Source organism: Nomascus leucogenys, chromosome 11, assembly GCF_006542625.1.
Source record: "Nomascus leucogenys isolate Asia chromosome 11, Asia_NLE_v1, whole genome shotgun sequence".
NCBI lineage: Eukaryota > Metazoa > Chordata > Mammalia > Primates > Hylobatidae > Nomascus > Nomascus leucogenys.
Window position 1 is genome coordinate 93,447,469 of NC_044391.1, and position 16,705 is coordinate 93,464,173.

General features: G+C 40.7%; 1 protein-coding gene across 2 annotated transcripts in view; it reads left to right on the forward strand.

The window, feature by feature from the left end:
- The window catches only part of FNDC3B (fibronectin type III domain containing 3B), a 361,800-nt gene that overhangs the window by 291,267 nt on the left and 53,828 nt on the right, over positions 1–16,705 (forward strand). For both annotated transcript variants that reach the window (XM_003256464.3, XM_003256465.3), the window contains exons 14-20: positions 2,362–2,448; positions 4,220–4,358; positions 6,944–7,015; positions 10,741–10,859; positions 12,640–12,745; positions 13,715–13,887; positions 15,958–16,071. In XM_003256464.3, coding sequence (XP_003256512.2) covers positions 2,362–2,448; positions 4,220–4,358; positions 6,944–7,015; positions 10,741–10,859; positions 12,640–12,745; positions 13,715–13,887; positions 15,958–16,071 — 810 coding nt within the window. The remainder of the gene's footprint in view (positions 1–2,361; positions 2,449–4,219; positions 4,359–6,943; positions 7,016–10,740; positions 10,860–12,639; positions 12,746–13,714; positions 13,888–15,957; positions 16,072–16,705) is intronic.

A 16,705-nucleotide genomic window follows, 5' to 3' on the forward strand; every position in this document is an offset into this window, starting at 1 on the left:
ATGGATTATTGCAATAACATAATATTGTTATTGGATTATAGCCTCTTAATATTCCTAACTTCATCCTTACTAGGCTTCAGTCTGTTCTCCATACAAAGCCTGGGTGGAGAACATCATCGTGTAAAATACAAATAGATCATGTCAGCACCCTGCTCAGAATCCTTCCTGGCTCAGTGCCTTCCCCTCTGTTTCAGAGTAAAATCCCTAGAGCTCTTACAATGCCCACAAGGTCCTGTGTGATTGGGCTCTCCATTACTGTCCTCGTTGCTTCCACTCACTATAGTCTTATCAGCCTCTAGTCTGTTCTTTTGGTTTTGTTTTGTTTTGTTTTTGAGACGGAGTCTTGCTCTGTTGCCCAGGCTGGACTGCAGTGGCACGATGTTGGCTTACCTCAAGCTCCGCCTCCCGGGTTCACGCCATTCTCCTGCCTCAGCTTCCCGAGTAGCTGGGACTACAGGCGCCTGCCACCATGCCCAGCTAATTTTTTTTTTTTATTTTTAGTAGAGACGGGTTTTCACCATGTTAGCCAGGATGGTCTCGATCTCCTGACCTCATGATCTGCCCTCCTCGGCCTCCCAAAGTGCTGGGATTACAGGTGTGAGCCACCACGCCCGACCAGCCTCTAGTCAGTTCTTTTTTTTTTTGAGACAGAGTCTTGCTCTGTCGCCCAGGCAGGAGTGCGAGTGCAGTGGCGTGATCTTGGCTCACTGCAAGCTCCGCCTCCCAGGTTCATGCCATTCTCCTGCCTCAGCCTCCCAAGTAGCTGGGACTACAGGCACCCGCCACCACACCTGGCTAATTTTTTGTATTTTTTAGTAGAGACGGGGTTTCACCGTGTTAGCCAGGATGGTCTCGATCTCCTGACCTTGTGATCCTCCCATCTCGGCCTCCCGAAGTGCTGGGATTACAGGCATGAGCCACTGTGCCCGGCCTCTAGTCAGTTCTTTAAACACACCAGGTGTGCTCTGGCCTCAAGGCCTTTGCAGTTCTGCCTTCTGGCCAGAATGCCCTTCCAGATATCTTTGACTCCCTTCCCTCATTTTCTTCAGGTCTGTTCTCATATGTCATTTCTTTGGACAGTCCTTCCCTGATCACCCTGTAGAACAGCACCACCCAATAGAACTTTCTGCAATGATGGAAATATTTTATAATTTGTGCCATCCAGTATGGTGGCACCTATATACATACAACTCTCGAGCATCTGACATATGGCTTGTTGGCCTATAGTATGGAGGGTTTGTTTGCTTGTTTGTTTGTTTTGAGATGGAGTTTCACTCTTGTTGCCCAGGCTGGAGTGCAGTGGTGCAATCTTGGACCTCTGCAACCTCTGCCTCCCAGGTTCAAGTGATTCTCCTGCCTCAGCCTCCCGAGTAGCTGGGATTACAGGCACGCACCACCACGCCTGGCTAATTTTGTATTTTTAGTATAGACGAGGTTTCTCCATGTTGGTCAGGCTGGTCTCGAACTCCCAACCTCAGGTGATCGGCCCACCTCGGCCTCCCAAAGTGCTGGGATTATAGTTGTGAGCCACCACGCCCAGCCAGTACTGAGTTTTTAATTGTAATAAACTTAAATTCAAAGAGCCACATATGGCTACCATATTTACCTCCAGCAGCTGTAGAAAGCCCTCACTAGTTCCACCACTGTATCCTCCTACCTAGCTTTAGTTTTTGTCATAGCACTTAACACCATGTGACATACGTAGCGGCTTTTCTGTATTGTCTTCTCCCACTGGAATGTGAGCTTCTTGTGGGCAAGGCCTTTTCTGTGCTTGGGCAGTGCTGAATCCTTAGAGCCTAGAGGACAGCCCAACACAGAGAAGGTGCTAAGTAGTATTTTGATGAGTGAATGATAGAATGATAGAGATAGAACTATTGAATGAGTTCCCCGAATTCAACTTTTAGTGGGATGTTTGCCCTCCTAAAGGATTATGCCCTTTCCCATCTAAGCTGTCCTTTCTCTCATGGCCAGAAGAGGGCACTGTGTGGTCAAGAAGCTCAGCCACACTTTACTGCATATCACATTGAAGCTTGGTAGTAAAGACCTCGGTGCAAAGGGCTTTTTTCATGGCAACATTAAAAATGTTAAATGTATTTTCAAAAAGTACTTAACTCCTTTGTCACAATAAATTTGACCAGACCCAGGAGAAATTATAGTGTGATGGAGATAAATTTTTATTTAAAGCTCAAGTGCTATCCACAATACTCTGGGCTTCTGATTTTTCTCTTTTGCAGTAGCTGCCAGACCTCTGGCCAGTTGCTGATGATGGTAGGGAAAGGCAGTATAAAAATCCTATATTCAAAGGTATTTAATGCCCAGAATTTTTGATACTGACATTTCTTCCTGGCTTTGCCTTTTCAGGATAACCTTTTCCACCCAAAATACACTGGAGAGGATTTAACCTGTACTGTGAAAAATCTCAAAAGAAGCACACAGTATAAATTCAGGGTGAGTCAATCATTTTGTTACCTGAACTGCTTAAAAATGAAACTGTTTTCTATTTCACCATTTACCATGTCAGATTGACTCTGCAGGTTAAAAAATGAAGTTCACAGCACTTTACATTTTGAAAGTAACATTTATAAAGTGCACACCATGCTTTATTTATTTATTTATTTATTTATTTGAGATGGAGTCTCTCTATGTCACTCAGGCTGGAGTGCAGTGGCACGATCTCAGCTCACTGCAACCTCTCCCTCCCGGGTTTAAGCAGTTCTCCTGCCTCAGCCTCCCGAGTGGCTGGGACTATAGGCGAGCGCCACTATGCCCGGCTACTTTTGTGTGTGTGTGTGTATTTTTAGTTGAGACGGGGGTTTCACCATGTTGGCCAGGCTGGTCTCAATCTCCTGACCTCGTGATCCGCCCGCCTCGGACTTCCAAACTGCTGTGATTACAGGCATGAGCCACTGCACCTGGCCCATGCTTTAATTTTAAAACCAACTTGTGAGCACAAAAATTGTCATCATGTGCTGTAATAAATTGCGTTTACAGCATGGCCAGGTGCCCTCACCTGGGAAGAGGCACACCCAATGCTGGAGTGCACCTGTCACTCACCTGCACTCCGTACCTTTTTCCTTTCGATCAGTCTTCTCTTTGCTCTTCACTTTCCTTTGCTCTTCTGCCCATTTATTTTTCCTCACTTGTTTTTAATTTTCTCTTCCATGACCCACCCGCTCCCCACCTGGGCTGTCTTTGGTCATTAACAGCCACCATTAATGTTACTATAGGACTATATGTAGTAGCCAAAAAAGTGAATACGACTTTACGATCACTAAGAGATCAAAACAATATTCTGCAGCACCGTATTTTCTAGTATGACAGGTGTGCGTTTTGGAAGATACGATTGTCTTCTGATTCCACATATTCTTCTCTAAGTGGGGGACCAAATGCTATTATTTGGCACATAGAAATCACTCAATAAATAGTTGCCAAATTATCAAGTGCAGTATGTGACTATTTGAGGGAAATGATAATTTTTAACATATTTTTTAAAACCCTTATTATCAATGCTGGCTATGAGAACATAATTATACTGCTAACATTTCTCCACAAGGCGGCATTGCCCTACTCTGTAAAAAGTGGGGCTATTTTTATGTCCCCCCCACCCCCATATTTTCCTTTCACAAAACAATGCAAACCAGGTGATGACATACTTGTTTTATCATGTCTTTTTGAAAGGGTAAAATATCTTTAAAACCCACCTTATGGTTTTATTTTTATTTATTTTTTGAGATGGAGTTTCGCTCTTGTTGCCCAGGCTGGAGTGCAATGGCGTGATCTTGGCTTACCACAACCTCTGCCTCCCAGGTTCAAGGGATTCTCCTGCCTCAGCCTCCCGAGTAGCTGGGATTACAGGCATGCACCACCACACCCGGCTAATTTTGTACTTTTAGTAGAGATGGGGTTTCTCCATGTTGATCAGGCTGGTCTCGAACTCCTGACCTCAGGTGATCCACCCACTTCGGCCTCCCAAAGTGTTAGGATTACAGGCATGAGCCACCGTGCCCGGCTGGTTTTATTTTTAATTGTTAATAACCAACTATACAGTAAATGATGTATAAAATAAATACTGTTAAATCAATACTTGAGTTGAAAGAGAAAAAAATGTGTGTGTGTCTGAGTTTATGGGTGCCTTAATCTCACCATGTTAAAAAGTGACCATTAATTTAATGATCCCTGATAACTAAAGCATGTTAACGTTTCCTTTGTTGTGTTCTAGCTGACTGCTTCTAATACGGAAGGAAAAAGCTGTCCAAGCGAAGTTCTTGTTTGTACGACGAGTCCTGACAGGCCTGGACCTCCTACCAGACCACTTGTCAAAGGCCCAGTTACATCTCATGGCTTTAGTGTCAAATGGGGTATGTTTTGCTGCTGCTGCTGCTGCTGTTTTTTTTTCCTTTGGATAAATTTTTTAAAAATGATTAATTTTAGTAGTGATAAGCCAAAAAAATTGTGGATAGTATTTGCAGAAGTTTTCTGCATTCAGAATATATGTGTGAGAAACATCCTGAGAATTCTACAAATTGGAATGGACAATTTCATTAAAATGTAATCGTAATGGACAATTAAATTTTAGTGGAAATTAAAATGGATGATTTTTAAGAGTATCTCATTTACTCTATGATTTTCCTGTATTACATATTTTTTCTCATATATATATATATATATATATATTTTTTTTTTTTTTTTTTTTTTTTTTTTTTTTGAGACGGAGTCTTGCTCTGTCGCCCAGGCTGGAGTGCAGTGGTGCGATCTCAGCTCACTGCAAGCTCCGCCTCCTGGGTTCACGCTGTTCTCCTGCCTCAGCCTCTCCGAGTAGCTGGGACTACAGGCGCCCGCCACCATGCCCGGCTAATTTTTTTTTTGTATTTTTAGTAGAGACGGGGTTTCACCGTGGTCTCGATCTCCTGACCTCGTGATCCGCCCGCCTTGGCCTCCCAAAGTGCTGGGATTACAAGCGTGAGCCACCGCGCCCGGCCTTTCTCCTATATTTTTAAGGCATGGATTTGAATGTAGTAATCTCTGCATGCATCGTTCATTCTTCAATAGTTCATCCTTAAAAAATTAGCAATACTTACTAGAAAAATTTTGATTTATAAAGTTAATACTGAAAATAAATTTCAAAATTTAGGTTTGTTAAGTAAACTTTAGCACACAGAATGTTTAAGTTGCAATGAATTAGGGATAGTTTTGTTTCCATTGGTGTTTGTTGTATAACCAGAGTCTTGAACTTTGGGAAATTTTAATATTAAAATTCATAAGGAGTTTGAGGTTGTCTGGTCGAAGGATATTGTGCCTCACCTCTGCTGTGTGAATTATTTCAATAAAATGAATACAATTAGAAGGTTGACAATTAATATATAAAAGTGTTATGCGTATCATTTTTACTAATGTCATAATGATATTAACTAATAGGCAAAAAAAAAAGTTGAAATCTTAAATAAAATTTTACCTTGCAGCCAAGTAATATAAGGGGAATTTAAAACATTATTACACCAACCACTGAAACGTATAACTGTTTCAAGTTACCTAATAATTGTGAGATAGAATTATTAGAATTTCTGTTACCCCAAAAGATGGATATAATTCAGAGAAATGATAAAAATCTAGATGTGCTTTTAGCCAGACCATAGAGCTTTTCTTTCAAAGAACCTCAGAAAGTTCTTTCAACACTATTTACTTTCATGAGCTATATGCTGTATTTAACTTTATAATTATTATTGTAAATATCTACCACTGAAGTATATATACATTAATGGAAATACCAGGTGAAGGAGAGGGGAAGTGAATGTTCTAAATTTATATATAAGTAAAACTTAAGGGTTTTTAGAAAAATCTCCGCTATGTCTAAGAATATAGAGGTGGCAGACTGATAATAAGGGTACATTCTTTATAGTTTTGCAAAATTAGACTGCAAAGAAAGTGTTTTTCTGCTCAGAAAATAAAATTCCTGTAGGCACAGAGTTATGGGTAGACTATATACTCAAGGTGCCTAGGGCTCTAGTAATAAGCCAGAACCTCCTTCCTCAGACTGTCTGCTGGTGTACTGGTTCTCATTGATCCACACCTCTGGTTTCATACCACATTCACCTGGGATGTAAAGTTTGCTTGGTAGGAAACTGTGCTAGAATGGACATATTCCATTTGGATATTTTATTTACTTTGTCAATAAATTTTGTACTTCTCTTTCCATTCCTTTCCATCACTCAAAAGAATCTTGTTGGCCAGGCGCAGTGGTTCATGCCTGTAATCCCAGCACTTTGGGAGGCCAAGGCAAGCAGATCACCTGAGGTCTGGAGTTCGAGACCAGCCTGACTAACATGGTGAAACCCCGTCTCTACTAAAAATACAAAAAAAATTAGCCAGGCGTAGTGGCGGGCGCCTGTAATCCCAGCTACTCGGGAGGCTGAGGCAGGAGACTCGCTTCAACCCAGGAGGCGGAGGTTGCCGTCAGCCAAGATGGCACCATTGCACTCCAGCCTAGGCAACAGAGCAAGACTCCATCTCAGACGGGGAAAAAAAAAAAAAAAAAAGAATCTGGTCACTGATAAAATAAGTGAAATAAAAAGAATAAAATAAGAAATATGAACATATCATCTTATATAAAAATCATCAAATATATTAAAGAGCACCTTCAAGTAAATTCAACAACTTGATCAGTTTGTGCCGAGTTTTTTGTTATATTTCACTACAAGAATGCTCTTTGACATTTCTAGATCTAAGAACTTTGAATAATCTGATAGTATTAAGAGATTCCTGGTTTGTTTTTTTCTTTCTTTTTTTTTTTTCAACAAAGGAGTTGGTGAAATAAATTATTTTGCCTTATGGTCAGGTCTAGAATTAAGATAGTATAATGGTATGTGATTTTTATGAGTCCCAATGATGTTTACCAATAAAAATCAATATCCTTTTATTGCTAATAAGATATTTGGTTATTTTCCAGATCCCCCTAAGGACAATGGTGGTTCAGAAATCCTCAAGTACTTGCTAGAGATTACTGATGGAAATTCTGAAGGTGAAATTTTTGGCAATTGTTTTATTCAAATCCAGTAGCAAGCTCTATTTTCTAATATAGTAAACGTCTTTATAGTAATAGTGAGTAATCATTAATTCTAAAGATAGAACTATTATTACAATAAACAAACTTTAATCACATAGTGGCAGTTTTTCTATTTCAAACACAACACCAGAGATCAGAGTCTGCTTGAAACTTACATTTGTGTTATTTAACAATTTTTCTGTATCTTTTTCATTGGTGTTTTGTTTTGTTTATCTTTTGTTTTTGTTTCTTTGGTTTGTTTTTGTTTTGTTTTTTGAGATGTGGTCTCACTCTGTCACACAGGCTGGAGGGCAGTAGCACAAACATGGCCCACTGCAGTCTCAAACTCCTGGGCTTAAGTGATTCTTCTGCCGCAGAAGATGAGGAAGAATACATTTTTCATAGTGATGGGGTCTCACTATGTTATCTAGGCTGGTCTCAAACTCCTGGCCTCAAGCAACCCCCCCACCTCGGCCTCCCAAAGTGCTGGGATTATAGACATGAATCACCACACTCAGCTTCCATGTCTTTTTATGAACTAGAGTTCCTAATTAATCAGATAAATTTGGTGTTTTCGTCTCCTAACTTGCCATACGTTTTCTGGAAATTCTTATAAGCAGCTGGGAGTGGTGGCTCACGCTGTAATCCCAGCACTTTGGGAGGCCGAGGCTGAGGTGGGTGGTCAAGAAATCAAGACCATCCTGGCCAACATGGTGAAACCCCATCTCTACTAAAAATGCAAAAATTAGCTGGGTGTGGTGGCGTGTGCCAGTAGTCCCAGCTACTTGGGAGGCTGAGGCAGGAAAATAGCTTGAACCCAGGAGGTGGAGGTTGCAGTGAGCAGAGATTGCACCACTGCACTCCAGCCTGGTGACAGAGTGAGACTCTGTCTCAAAAAAAAAAAAAAAAAAAAAAAATTCTTATAAGCAAAGGGAGTATCAGAGGCAGGAAGGGGAAGGTGGAGACAGTGAAGGGGTAGGTTCAGTAATCTACAAATTCCCATGCATGATAAAACAATATATAGTATTGTGGGCTAGTGACAAGAATCACACTTTTATAACAAGTTTAGAAAATGTCTTTCCAACTTCATTGTCATTTTGCTTCACGTTTTTGTTACTATTCATACTGGGTGGATTAACATGGGACAAATGTTAGAAATAAAATTCCTTAGTGCCTTTTTTAAAATTCTAAGGTTTTCTTTCTAATAAAATTCATTAGACTTTAATAGAGAAAAGTATAGTCTTCAAAACTTTTTAAATGACATATCATCTCACCACTGTAATAATCCCTCTAACCATTAAGTTTTTTTTTTTTTTTTTTTTTTTTTTTTGAGACGGAGTCTCGCTCTGTTGCCCAGGCGACAGAGTGCAGTGGAGTGATCTCAGCTCACTGCAAGCTCCGCCTCCCAGGTTCACACCATTTTCCCGCCTCAGCCTCCCGAGTAGCTGGGACTACAGGCGCCCACCACTAGGCCGGCTAATTTTTTTTTGAATTTTTAGTAGAGACGGGGTTTCACCGTTTTACCCAGGATAGTCTCGATCTCCTGACCTCGTGATCCACCCACCTCCGACTTCCAAAGTGCTGGGATTACAGGCGTGAGCCATCACGCCCGGCCTGCCATTAATTTTTTTTTAAGTGGCACATGCTTATGCCAAAAACAGAGAGCATTGATAAAACTTTTACAAGCAAGCAGTGCTGATGTGTGGCTGGCTTTTTATTCTGTACCATGAGAACCACCTGTAATTTTTTTGTTTTTAAGTCTGTTGGTTCCTATTTTAAGCTGAAAACATGAGAATTCTTTTGAGATGAGTACAGCTGTTCTAAACATAAAATATTTTGCACTAAAAACCTGGTTTAGAACTGCCGGGCATGGTGGCTCACACCTGTAATCCCAGCACTTTGGGAGGCCAAGGCGGGTGGATCACAAGGTCAGGAGTTCGTAGACCAGCCTGGCCAACATGGTGAAACCCCGTCTCTGCTAGAAAAAATACAAAAATTAGCTGGGTGTGGTGGTGTGTGCCTGTAATTGCAGCTACTCGAGAGGCAGAGGCAGGAGAATCGTTTTTGGAACCCAGGAAGCGGAGGTTGCAGTGAGCCAAGATTGCACCACTGCACTTAAGCCTGGGCGACAGAGTAAGACTCCGTCTTGGAAGAAAAAACAAAAAACAAACAAACAAAAAAACAACCTGGTTTAGCTTTTCTTCATTAGAAAAACCCACCTGGGATAGAAGTTATGTATATGCCAATGGCTCATTGTGAATATTTAAGTGTGTTTTGAATTCTCATGGCTCCCTTTAGCTACTGATGACAAATGAAAAGTAGGGGCCCTTCTGGACTTCCAGTTAACAACTTTGCCACTGCATGGCTGAGTGAGTGATTGAATCTTTTCAGTAATCCTTGCTCCCAGTCACCTTTTCAGTACAGGTTTTTTTGACCCGTAATATCAGGATAATTGCCTTTACTATTCCCTTTTTTTCACATGGCCTTAGTGCATGCAGCTCTATTGTGAATCTAAACTAATAAGCCGCTGGGGGAATTTGTGCAAGTTACTCTAGTTAAAATACCAGGGAATAGAAAAAGCATTTCCCCTAAAACAACTTCATGTAGTAAAAGACTTTTGTAAAGTGGTCAGCTGGAAACACAGCGTGAGTGGGAATAAAACAGATGAGTGAAGAGCCTCCCAGCGGCCCAGATTTGTGAGTCAGGCAGGCGGTCAAGGCATCCCTGGGTGCCCTTGCTTCCGACGGCATTAGCCTCGGGGGGCACCCAGACCCCTGGCGACCGTTTCTTTCTTCAGTTCCACAAAGTGGTCAGATCACTTGGGTCATGCCACGTTTAGTCTTTAATTTGTCACTCCCCTAGGCATTTTTGTCTTTTTTTTGTCTTTTTTTTTTTGAGGCAGAGTCTCACTCTGTCGCCAGGCTGGAGTGTAACGGCGCGATCTCGGCTCACTGCAACCTCTGCCTCCTGGGTTCAAGTGATTCTGTTACCTCAGCCTCCCAAGTAGCTGGGATTACAGGTGCCCACCACCACATCCAGCTAATTTTTGTATTTTTAGTAGAGATGGGGTTTCGCCAGGTTGGCCAGACTGGTTTTGAACTCCTGACCTCAGGTGATCCACCCACCTTGGCCTCTCAAAGTCCTGGGATCACAGGCATGAACCACCGCCTGTAATTTTTGTCTTTCAAGTGGGGCTCCATGAAGGCAGTCAAAAGACCCAGTTTTTAAAAGAGGATTTCACTTTCTTTGACCTCTAGGCAGATAAGAACAGGGAGAAATTCTTGCATACCGCCCCTTCTGCATACTGCCAGAAGCCCATGGCCAAGAAGTAGCCCCGTGCCTGGCTGCCCCTGAGGCCTCCTCTCACCAGGAGCATTTCATAGCTTGCCCACCCCTGTTCTGTGTCTCCTACCTCCTTCCGTGCCAACTGCACATTTCATTATGGTTTCCCACATCCAAACCTCATAGCAAATGTAACTGTGGTGATAATAGGTAGTCTAGCCAGCAACACTAAGTATTAAAAATGACTCCATGTTATTTTGGTATTTAACTTTGTAAAAGAAAAAGGAAGAGCTTTCTGGCTGTTAAAAAGAAAAAGATGTTGGTTTTCATGAAAACATAGAGCTTTTTCTTGTCAGCAATGGCTGATATACTCCATTTTTACAAGAGGCATAAAATCATGCGTAAGTCTTGTTTTACAGCGAATCAGTGGGAAGTGGCCTACAGTGGGTCTGCTACCGAATACACCTTCACCCACTTGAAACCAGGCACTTTGTACAAACTCCGAGCATGCTGCATCAGTACCGGCGGACACAGCCAGGTTGGTTTTGTTTCCATATGAAAGTAAACTTCATTGATCCAATTCAGACAAACTGTCTATAACATCAGAATCAAATTGCAGTTTAAACAATGTATCTTGGTAATGCAACCTAATAGTATCACGTCAGGAAATGAAAAATAGAGCTTTTTGAATTGCTCTTTGGAGGTATAAGATATGCCTAAATGATTCCCTACTGAATTGTGCTATTTTCAGGTGCATTTGTCACTCACTCGTTTCTTAGAAGGCTTTGACATAATCACCTGTGACAGTTGAAAATTGTCTGGAATTTGCATTGACTAAATAAAGGAGACCTCAGTTATTGCAGTGATTAAAAAGCTATAGAATTTAGAGTAAAAAGATAAGACCTGCACAGCCCTGCTGTTAGCACATCTATCAATTTTAAGAATTTGAGACGTACCTTCCTCAAGGTACTTTACTGCCATCTGCTGGAAAGTTGTTGCAAAAACAATGTAAATCCAAGATGACTGAGCTGAGTGGCACCTCCTGAAGTTGTGTGGTACCCAACGTACACATGTGTAGGCAGCATCCAGTTTTTTGTTTCTACTATTTATATGACCTTAGACTAACCTGTTAACATGTCAGGAGCCTTAGTTTCAACCACATAGTACTCTCATAGGCTCAAAACAACCTAATAAATATATATGGAGTACTCTAGAAATGAAATAATTGTTATCTAAATGGTTTTAACTTACACTCAGAAAAGTGAATGAGAAACGAGATGCCAAAAGATACTTTCACTGTAGAGATATTTAACATTATGATTTGAAACCACTAATAATCTAGAATGAAAGAGAAGGAGAGATGGTGGCTTACAGCCCTGTGCTGGGTTGACTTTTCAAGAGAATACCTGCCATTTGAATGCCTAATTTTTCTAGTCAACCCACTTGCAATATCAGTTTTTGTGTTTACTTTCTTTTGCCCCCAAGGATGGTACTAGGACATCTAGACTGCCCAGGTAGACACTCCCTGTGAGAAGGTCCATCTGGGCCATCTTTATACAGTGCTGAAGCGGTCTGGAATGCTTCCCAGGTGGAGTAAATCCAAATCAAAGCTGAGATTATCAGTGGTACTTCCTATGTGTGAGGCGCTACACAAGGTGGCACTGAGGCTGAACTGCTCAAATGCATAGAGTTCATTTCCTCTGTGCCACTTCTCAGGAAGAAAATTGAATGTGGCTGAGCTGTATAGCTCTACCTGATTTTCTCCTGTCTCAGGAAGTAGGTCAGCTTCCATACCACTAGCCTTACACAACCAGATCCTGCAAAATAAAGGCCTACTTATTTTAGCGTTAACAGTACCTGCTGGTTGATGTCAGAATCAATTGATTAATATTGAGTTTATTTGCTTTCCTGCTCTGTATGTGAATGGTTGGCCATTTATGGTACCATTTTAAAATTTCATCCAGCTGTCGTTTTGTGTTCTCTTCTGTCCTCATGAAGGGTCTTTCTAATTTTGACTTAAAGGAAAAAAACTGTGTGCTTAGGATATACAGTACTCATGTCTGCTAATCTAACTTCAAAAGTAATCATTCTTGTTTTTCCCAGTGCCATTGAAGTCTGTAGCCACCCTTAAAACACACACACATAAATTTATATGAAGAGCTTAATTGCATTAAAAGCATACCATAATGTGCACACATTTAGTGTGTAACCCCTTTTCGGTAACATTTGCAGTTATGGGGTGGAATTTGCCTGATATGTAGAGGTCTGATAAATTCACAGTAACTAAGAGATGGTTCTCTCTGGTGTTTCTCCTGCAGTGTTCTGAAAGTCTCCCTGTTCGCACACTAAGCATTGCACCAGGTCAGTGTCGACCACCGAGGGTTTTGGGTAGACCAAAGCACAAAGAAGTCCACTTAGAGTGGGGTGAGTGAACTAACCTTCACATTGACATTGACAATTTGGACAATTGGAGATGAAGACTTATGCTTTGTAGTTAAGTTTCAAAGCTTCTTCTAAAGACCATATATGTTTTTGTCTGTTGAAGATGTCCATATTCTTCTTGAAGTATGTTGACCCAGGTTTTCTATGTATGTCATTCCGCCCATCCACACCCCCAGCACTGTCCCTCACCTTCCTCTTCCTGATGGTGCCACACACTTGGTTTATCCCCCACACTTCAGGGGACACTTTTCTAGGGAGTATTTCAAGAACAGCCAGTCTTTTTCAGAAAGTTTTCAACTTTATTAATGGGAAAAAAATTTTGTGCTCAATTTAGAATTTAAACCAAAGAATGGTTTATAAGATCACGTGGAATTCTTCCTCGTCTTTGTGTGTAACCACCTCTGCTGCATTGTCCTGTGTGGGTCCCGATGTTCTTACAGCATTGACTTAAGCTGTATTAGCATTTCCTGTTGTGTCTAGCAGTTTACAACATGTATAATTGTAAGTGCAAATGTATAGAACTCTCTAGCAGACTATTTTTTCCTACCACTTATGTCTAAAGTATAATAAATTGTGCCAATTTGGGGTGCTGTATTTTGATTTAGTATGACCTTTGGTTTCCAATTAAATAGATTTTTCTTCCCTCTTTTTCTTCCATTTACCTAGCATTAGAATATGAAGAAATATATCTAATGTTCCTATGATTTGGGGATTATTTTATCAATGTAATTAAATAAACTTCAATGGACCTGCTTTGGAGAGTATGGATAACATTATTCAGAAACTTTTATTTTTATATCTCTATTTTGGTGGGCAGGGATTCTTTTGTAAGGGAGATACTGAGGACAGGCCACCGATGTGATATTTTGCTCAACTTGTGTGAAATCTGGTGCACTTTGGTCAACTGGAAGCACAAAGTGTTCTAAGATGAAAAAAATTCTTCATTCCCAGATGTTCCTGCATCAGAAAGTGGCTGTGAGGTCTCAGAGTACAGCGTGGAGATGACAGAGCCCGAAGAGGTAGCCTCGGAAGTGTACCATGGCCCAGAGCTGGAGTGCACCGTCGGCAACCTGCTTCCTGGAACCGTGTATCGCTTCCGGGTGAGGGCTCTGAATGATGGAGGGGTGAGTATAAGCCCATACACCATAACCAGAATCAGAATGCATAATCAGAACCCAAAGTGCTAGCACTTCTGTCTCTAGCCTCCTGAAATTTTTGATAGTCTTGATGCAACCTTGACAACCATTAATGCAGTGTCTGTAAATCTTAATTCTGAGTTGATATTGTTGTGATTGCATATAGACCCAGCATTAGAAGTTTTCTGTTTCTTTTGTCCTCATATCATTCTATGAAGACAGCACTCAAGGTTAATAAGGATATCACCCTGTAGATACTTTCGACAGTTTTTAGAAAATTTCCTATTCTATTGACTTTATCAGTTCAGGGAAATTAGGAATAGATAATAGTTCTAATAAAAGTTTTATACTGTCTTGTCTAAATGAACTGGCAACATCTTAGGTCAGTTTTTACAACTAGAGAAGGGTAGTGGCTAGGGACACCAGCTTGTTTTTGTTTTGTTTCAAGTGAAAACTATAGGACTCTCTCCTTCTATTGCTCCATTTGGAGTTGTCAAGTTGAGCTATCAGAGATTGAGAATATGTATGTCTATGTTATATCCATAAAGATGGTTGTCCTTTTTTTCTTTGAAAGTACCAAATGATGTGGATTTAGGGAGAGATAAATAATGAGCAGTGCGAGTCCCAGTAACTGTGAGGCTTTTGGGTGGGCTCAGAGATTGATGAAGTATAAAAGAGGACAGAAGGGTGTGGGTAAAGCCAGCTAATGCTAAATGCCCCCTCCAAAGTGACAGTGGTTTGTATAGATGCGCTCCATGCAAATAAATAGAATTAATTGATGATTTTTTAAAAAAATAAGACAGCCGAACTTGCAGTGACTTTTTGTTTTAAGTGAAAGCAAGTTTATTAAGAAAGTTAAGGAATAAAAGAAGGGCTATTCCTTAGGCAGAGTGCCCAAAACTGGATTTCTTCTAATTCTCCAATAGAAAAGAATTTCAGACACAACAATGATACTTAAGTGAAAACAAAAAAGTCTAAACATTAACGCCTATGCACCTGAACTTATGTAAGTGAAAAGAAGATGGATGGTGATGAGCACACTGTTGTGTCTACCCCATTCTCTCATCAACTTTTCAGTTACTATCTGCCACAACAAAGATAAATGTGCAACTGGGCTGGTGTGAGCTGTACTTTTCTCAGCCCTTTCAGTGATTTATCCTGTAAAGAAACTATCTTCAGCTTGGTTTTATTCCTGTTGTATTAGAAATTAACCATATATATCACCGTCGTCAACTTCTGAGGTCCATTTCAGAGAGCTTCCCCAACTCCCCAGCATCTTTGCATGTTACGTTGAGAGGTGGTTTTTTGTTTCCCCCCTCCCCGCCTTTTTTTTTTCTCCCATTTTGACAAGGACAGTCATATATTTTGTTAGCCTGGAAAGTTTTTACTCTGCTCCAAACCTTTGAAGTATCAAATATGCCACCATTAAAATGGGTGCTTCAGGTGGCTGTGACTCTCTCAAAGTGTGGTAAGTCTCTAGCAATTCCTGGCTCTGAACAGTGTGGTCACTGACGGTAACATCAGGATTGCCGTGGATACCCTTGAGTAGGTGAGGTGATGGGAACACACTGAGAAAACATTACAGAAGCATTCATTTTCAAAATGGAAAATACCGGTAACTAGAAGAAATACCTAGAATTTGATCACCAACAAGTCCAAGTATATTTTTATGCATTAAAAATTAAACTGCAGGGGCATCTGACTTAGTTTTCTTGGATGTCCTCTGAGAAATATGAAAGCAGATTGCCCTGTTTTGTCAAAAATCAGCATATTTTTATTTCACGTCCCAAGAAAGGGAAAATATTTTGTCAATCAACTAGTTATTTTCCACTTAAAAAAATGACAGACATCTACTACTCGGAATGTATGTAGGAGAAAAACTTACACACATTGGATTGAAAGTGAAAATCATTGGGTAATATTTGCTAATTAGTTGTGTTGATGATGATGTTAGCCTAGCTTTTATTTGGTTATAAGCTTTTATATGCACACACATTCACAAACACATACACGCATATATACATACGTGCGTATGTGTGTGTGTGTGTTTTCTTTCAGTATGGTCCCTATTCTGATGTCTCAGAAATTACCACTGCTGCGGGGCCTCCTGGACAATGCAGAGCACCTTGTATTTCTTGTACGCCTGATGGATGTATCTTAGTGAGTTGGGAGGTAAGTCAGGCATATTCTGCATCAACTTGTGTTTCTTCTACTTTACCCCCAAATACAAATACAAATTATAAGGAAGCTGCAAATCCAAAATGCACATATAGATGATTTTTTTTTTTTTTGTTTTGTTTTGTTTTGCTCTGTATACTATAGTAATCACCCTTGGCACTTGGCACTTGCCACTTGCTTATGTTATTTAGAATTGTGGAAATTTTACGATAGCCAAACTGAGAGGAAATGGTTTCTCATGCCTTTCTTTTTAAAAAAAATTTTATTTTATTTTACTTATTTTATTTTTTTGTGTGACAGAGTTTCACTCTTGTCACCCAGGCTGGAGGGCAGTGGCGCAATCTCGGCTCAGTGCAACCTCTGCCTCCCTGGTTCAAGTGATTCTCCTGCCTCAGCCTCCTGAGTAGCTGGGATTACAGGTGCCCGCCACCATGCCTGGCTAGTTTTTGTATTTTCAGTAGAGACAGGGTTTCACTGTGTTGGCCAGGCTGGTCTCAAACTCCTTACCTTAGGCAATCCACCCACCTCAGCCTCCCAAAGTGCTGGGATTACAGGCATGAGCCACCACACCTGGCCCTATTTTATTTTTAAATTTCTAAATCTCAAAAAAAATTTTGTAGGTACATAG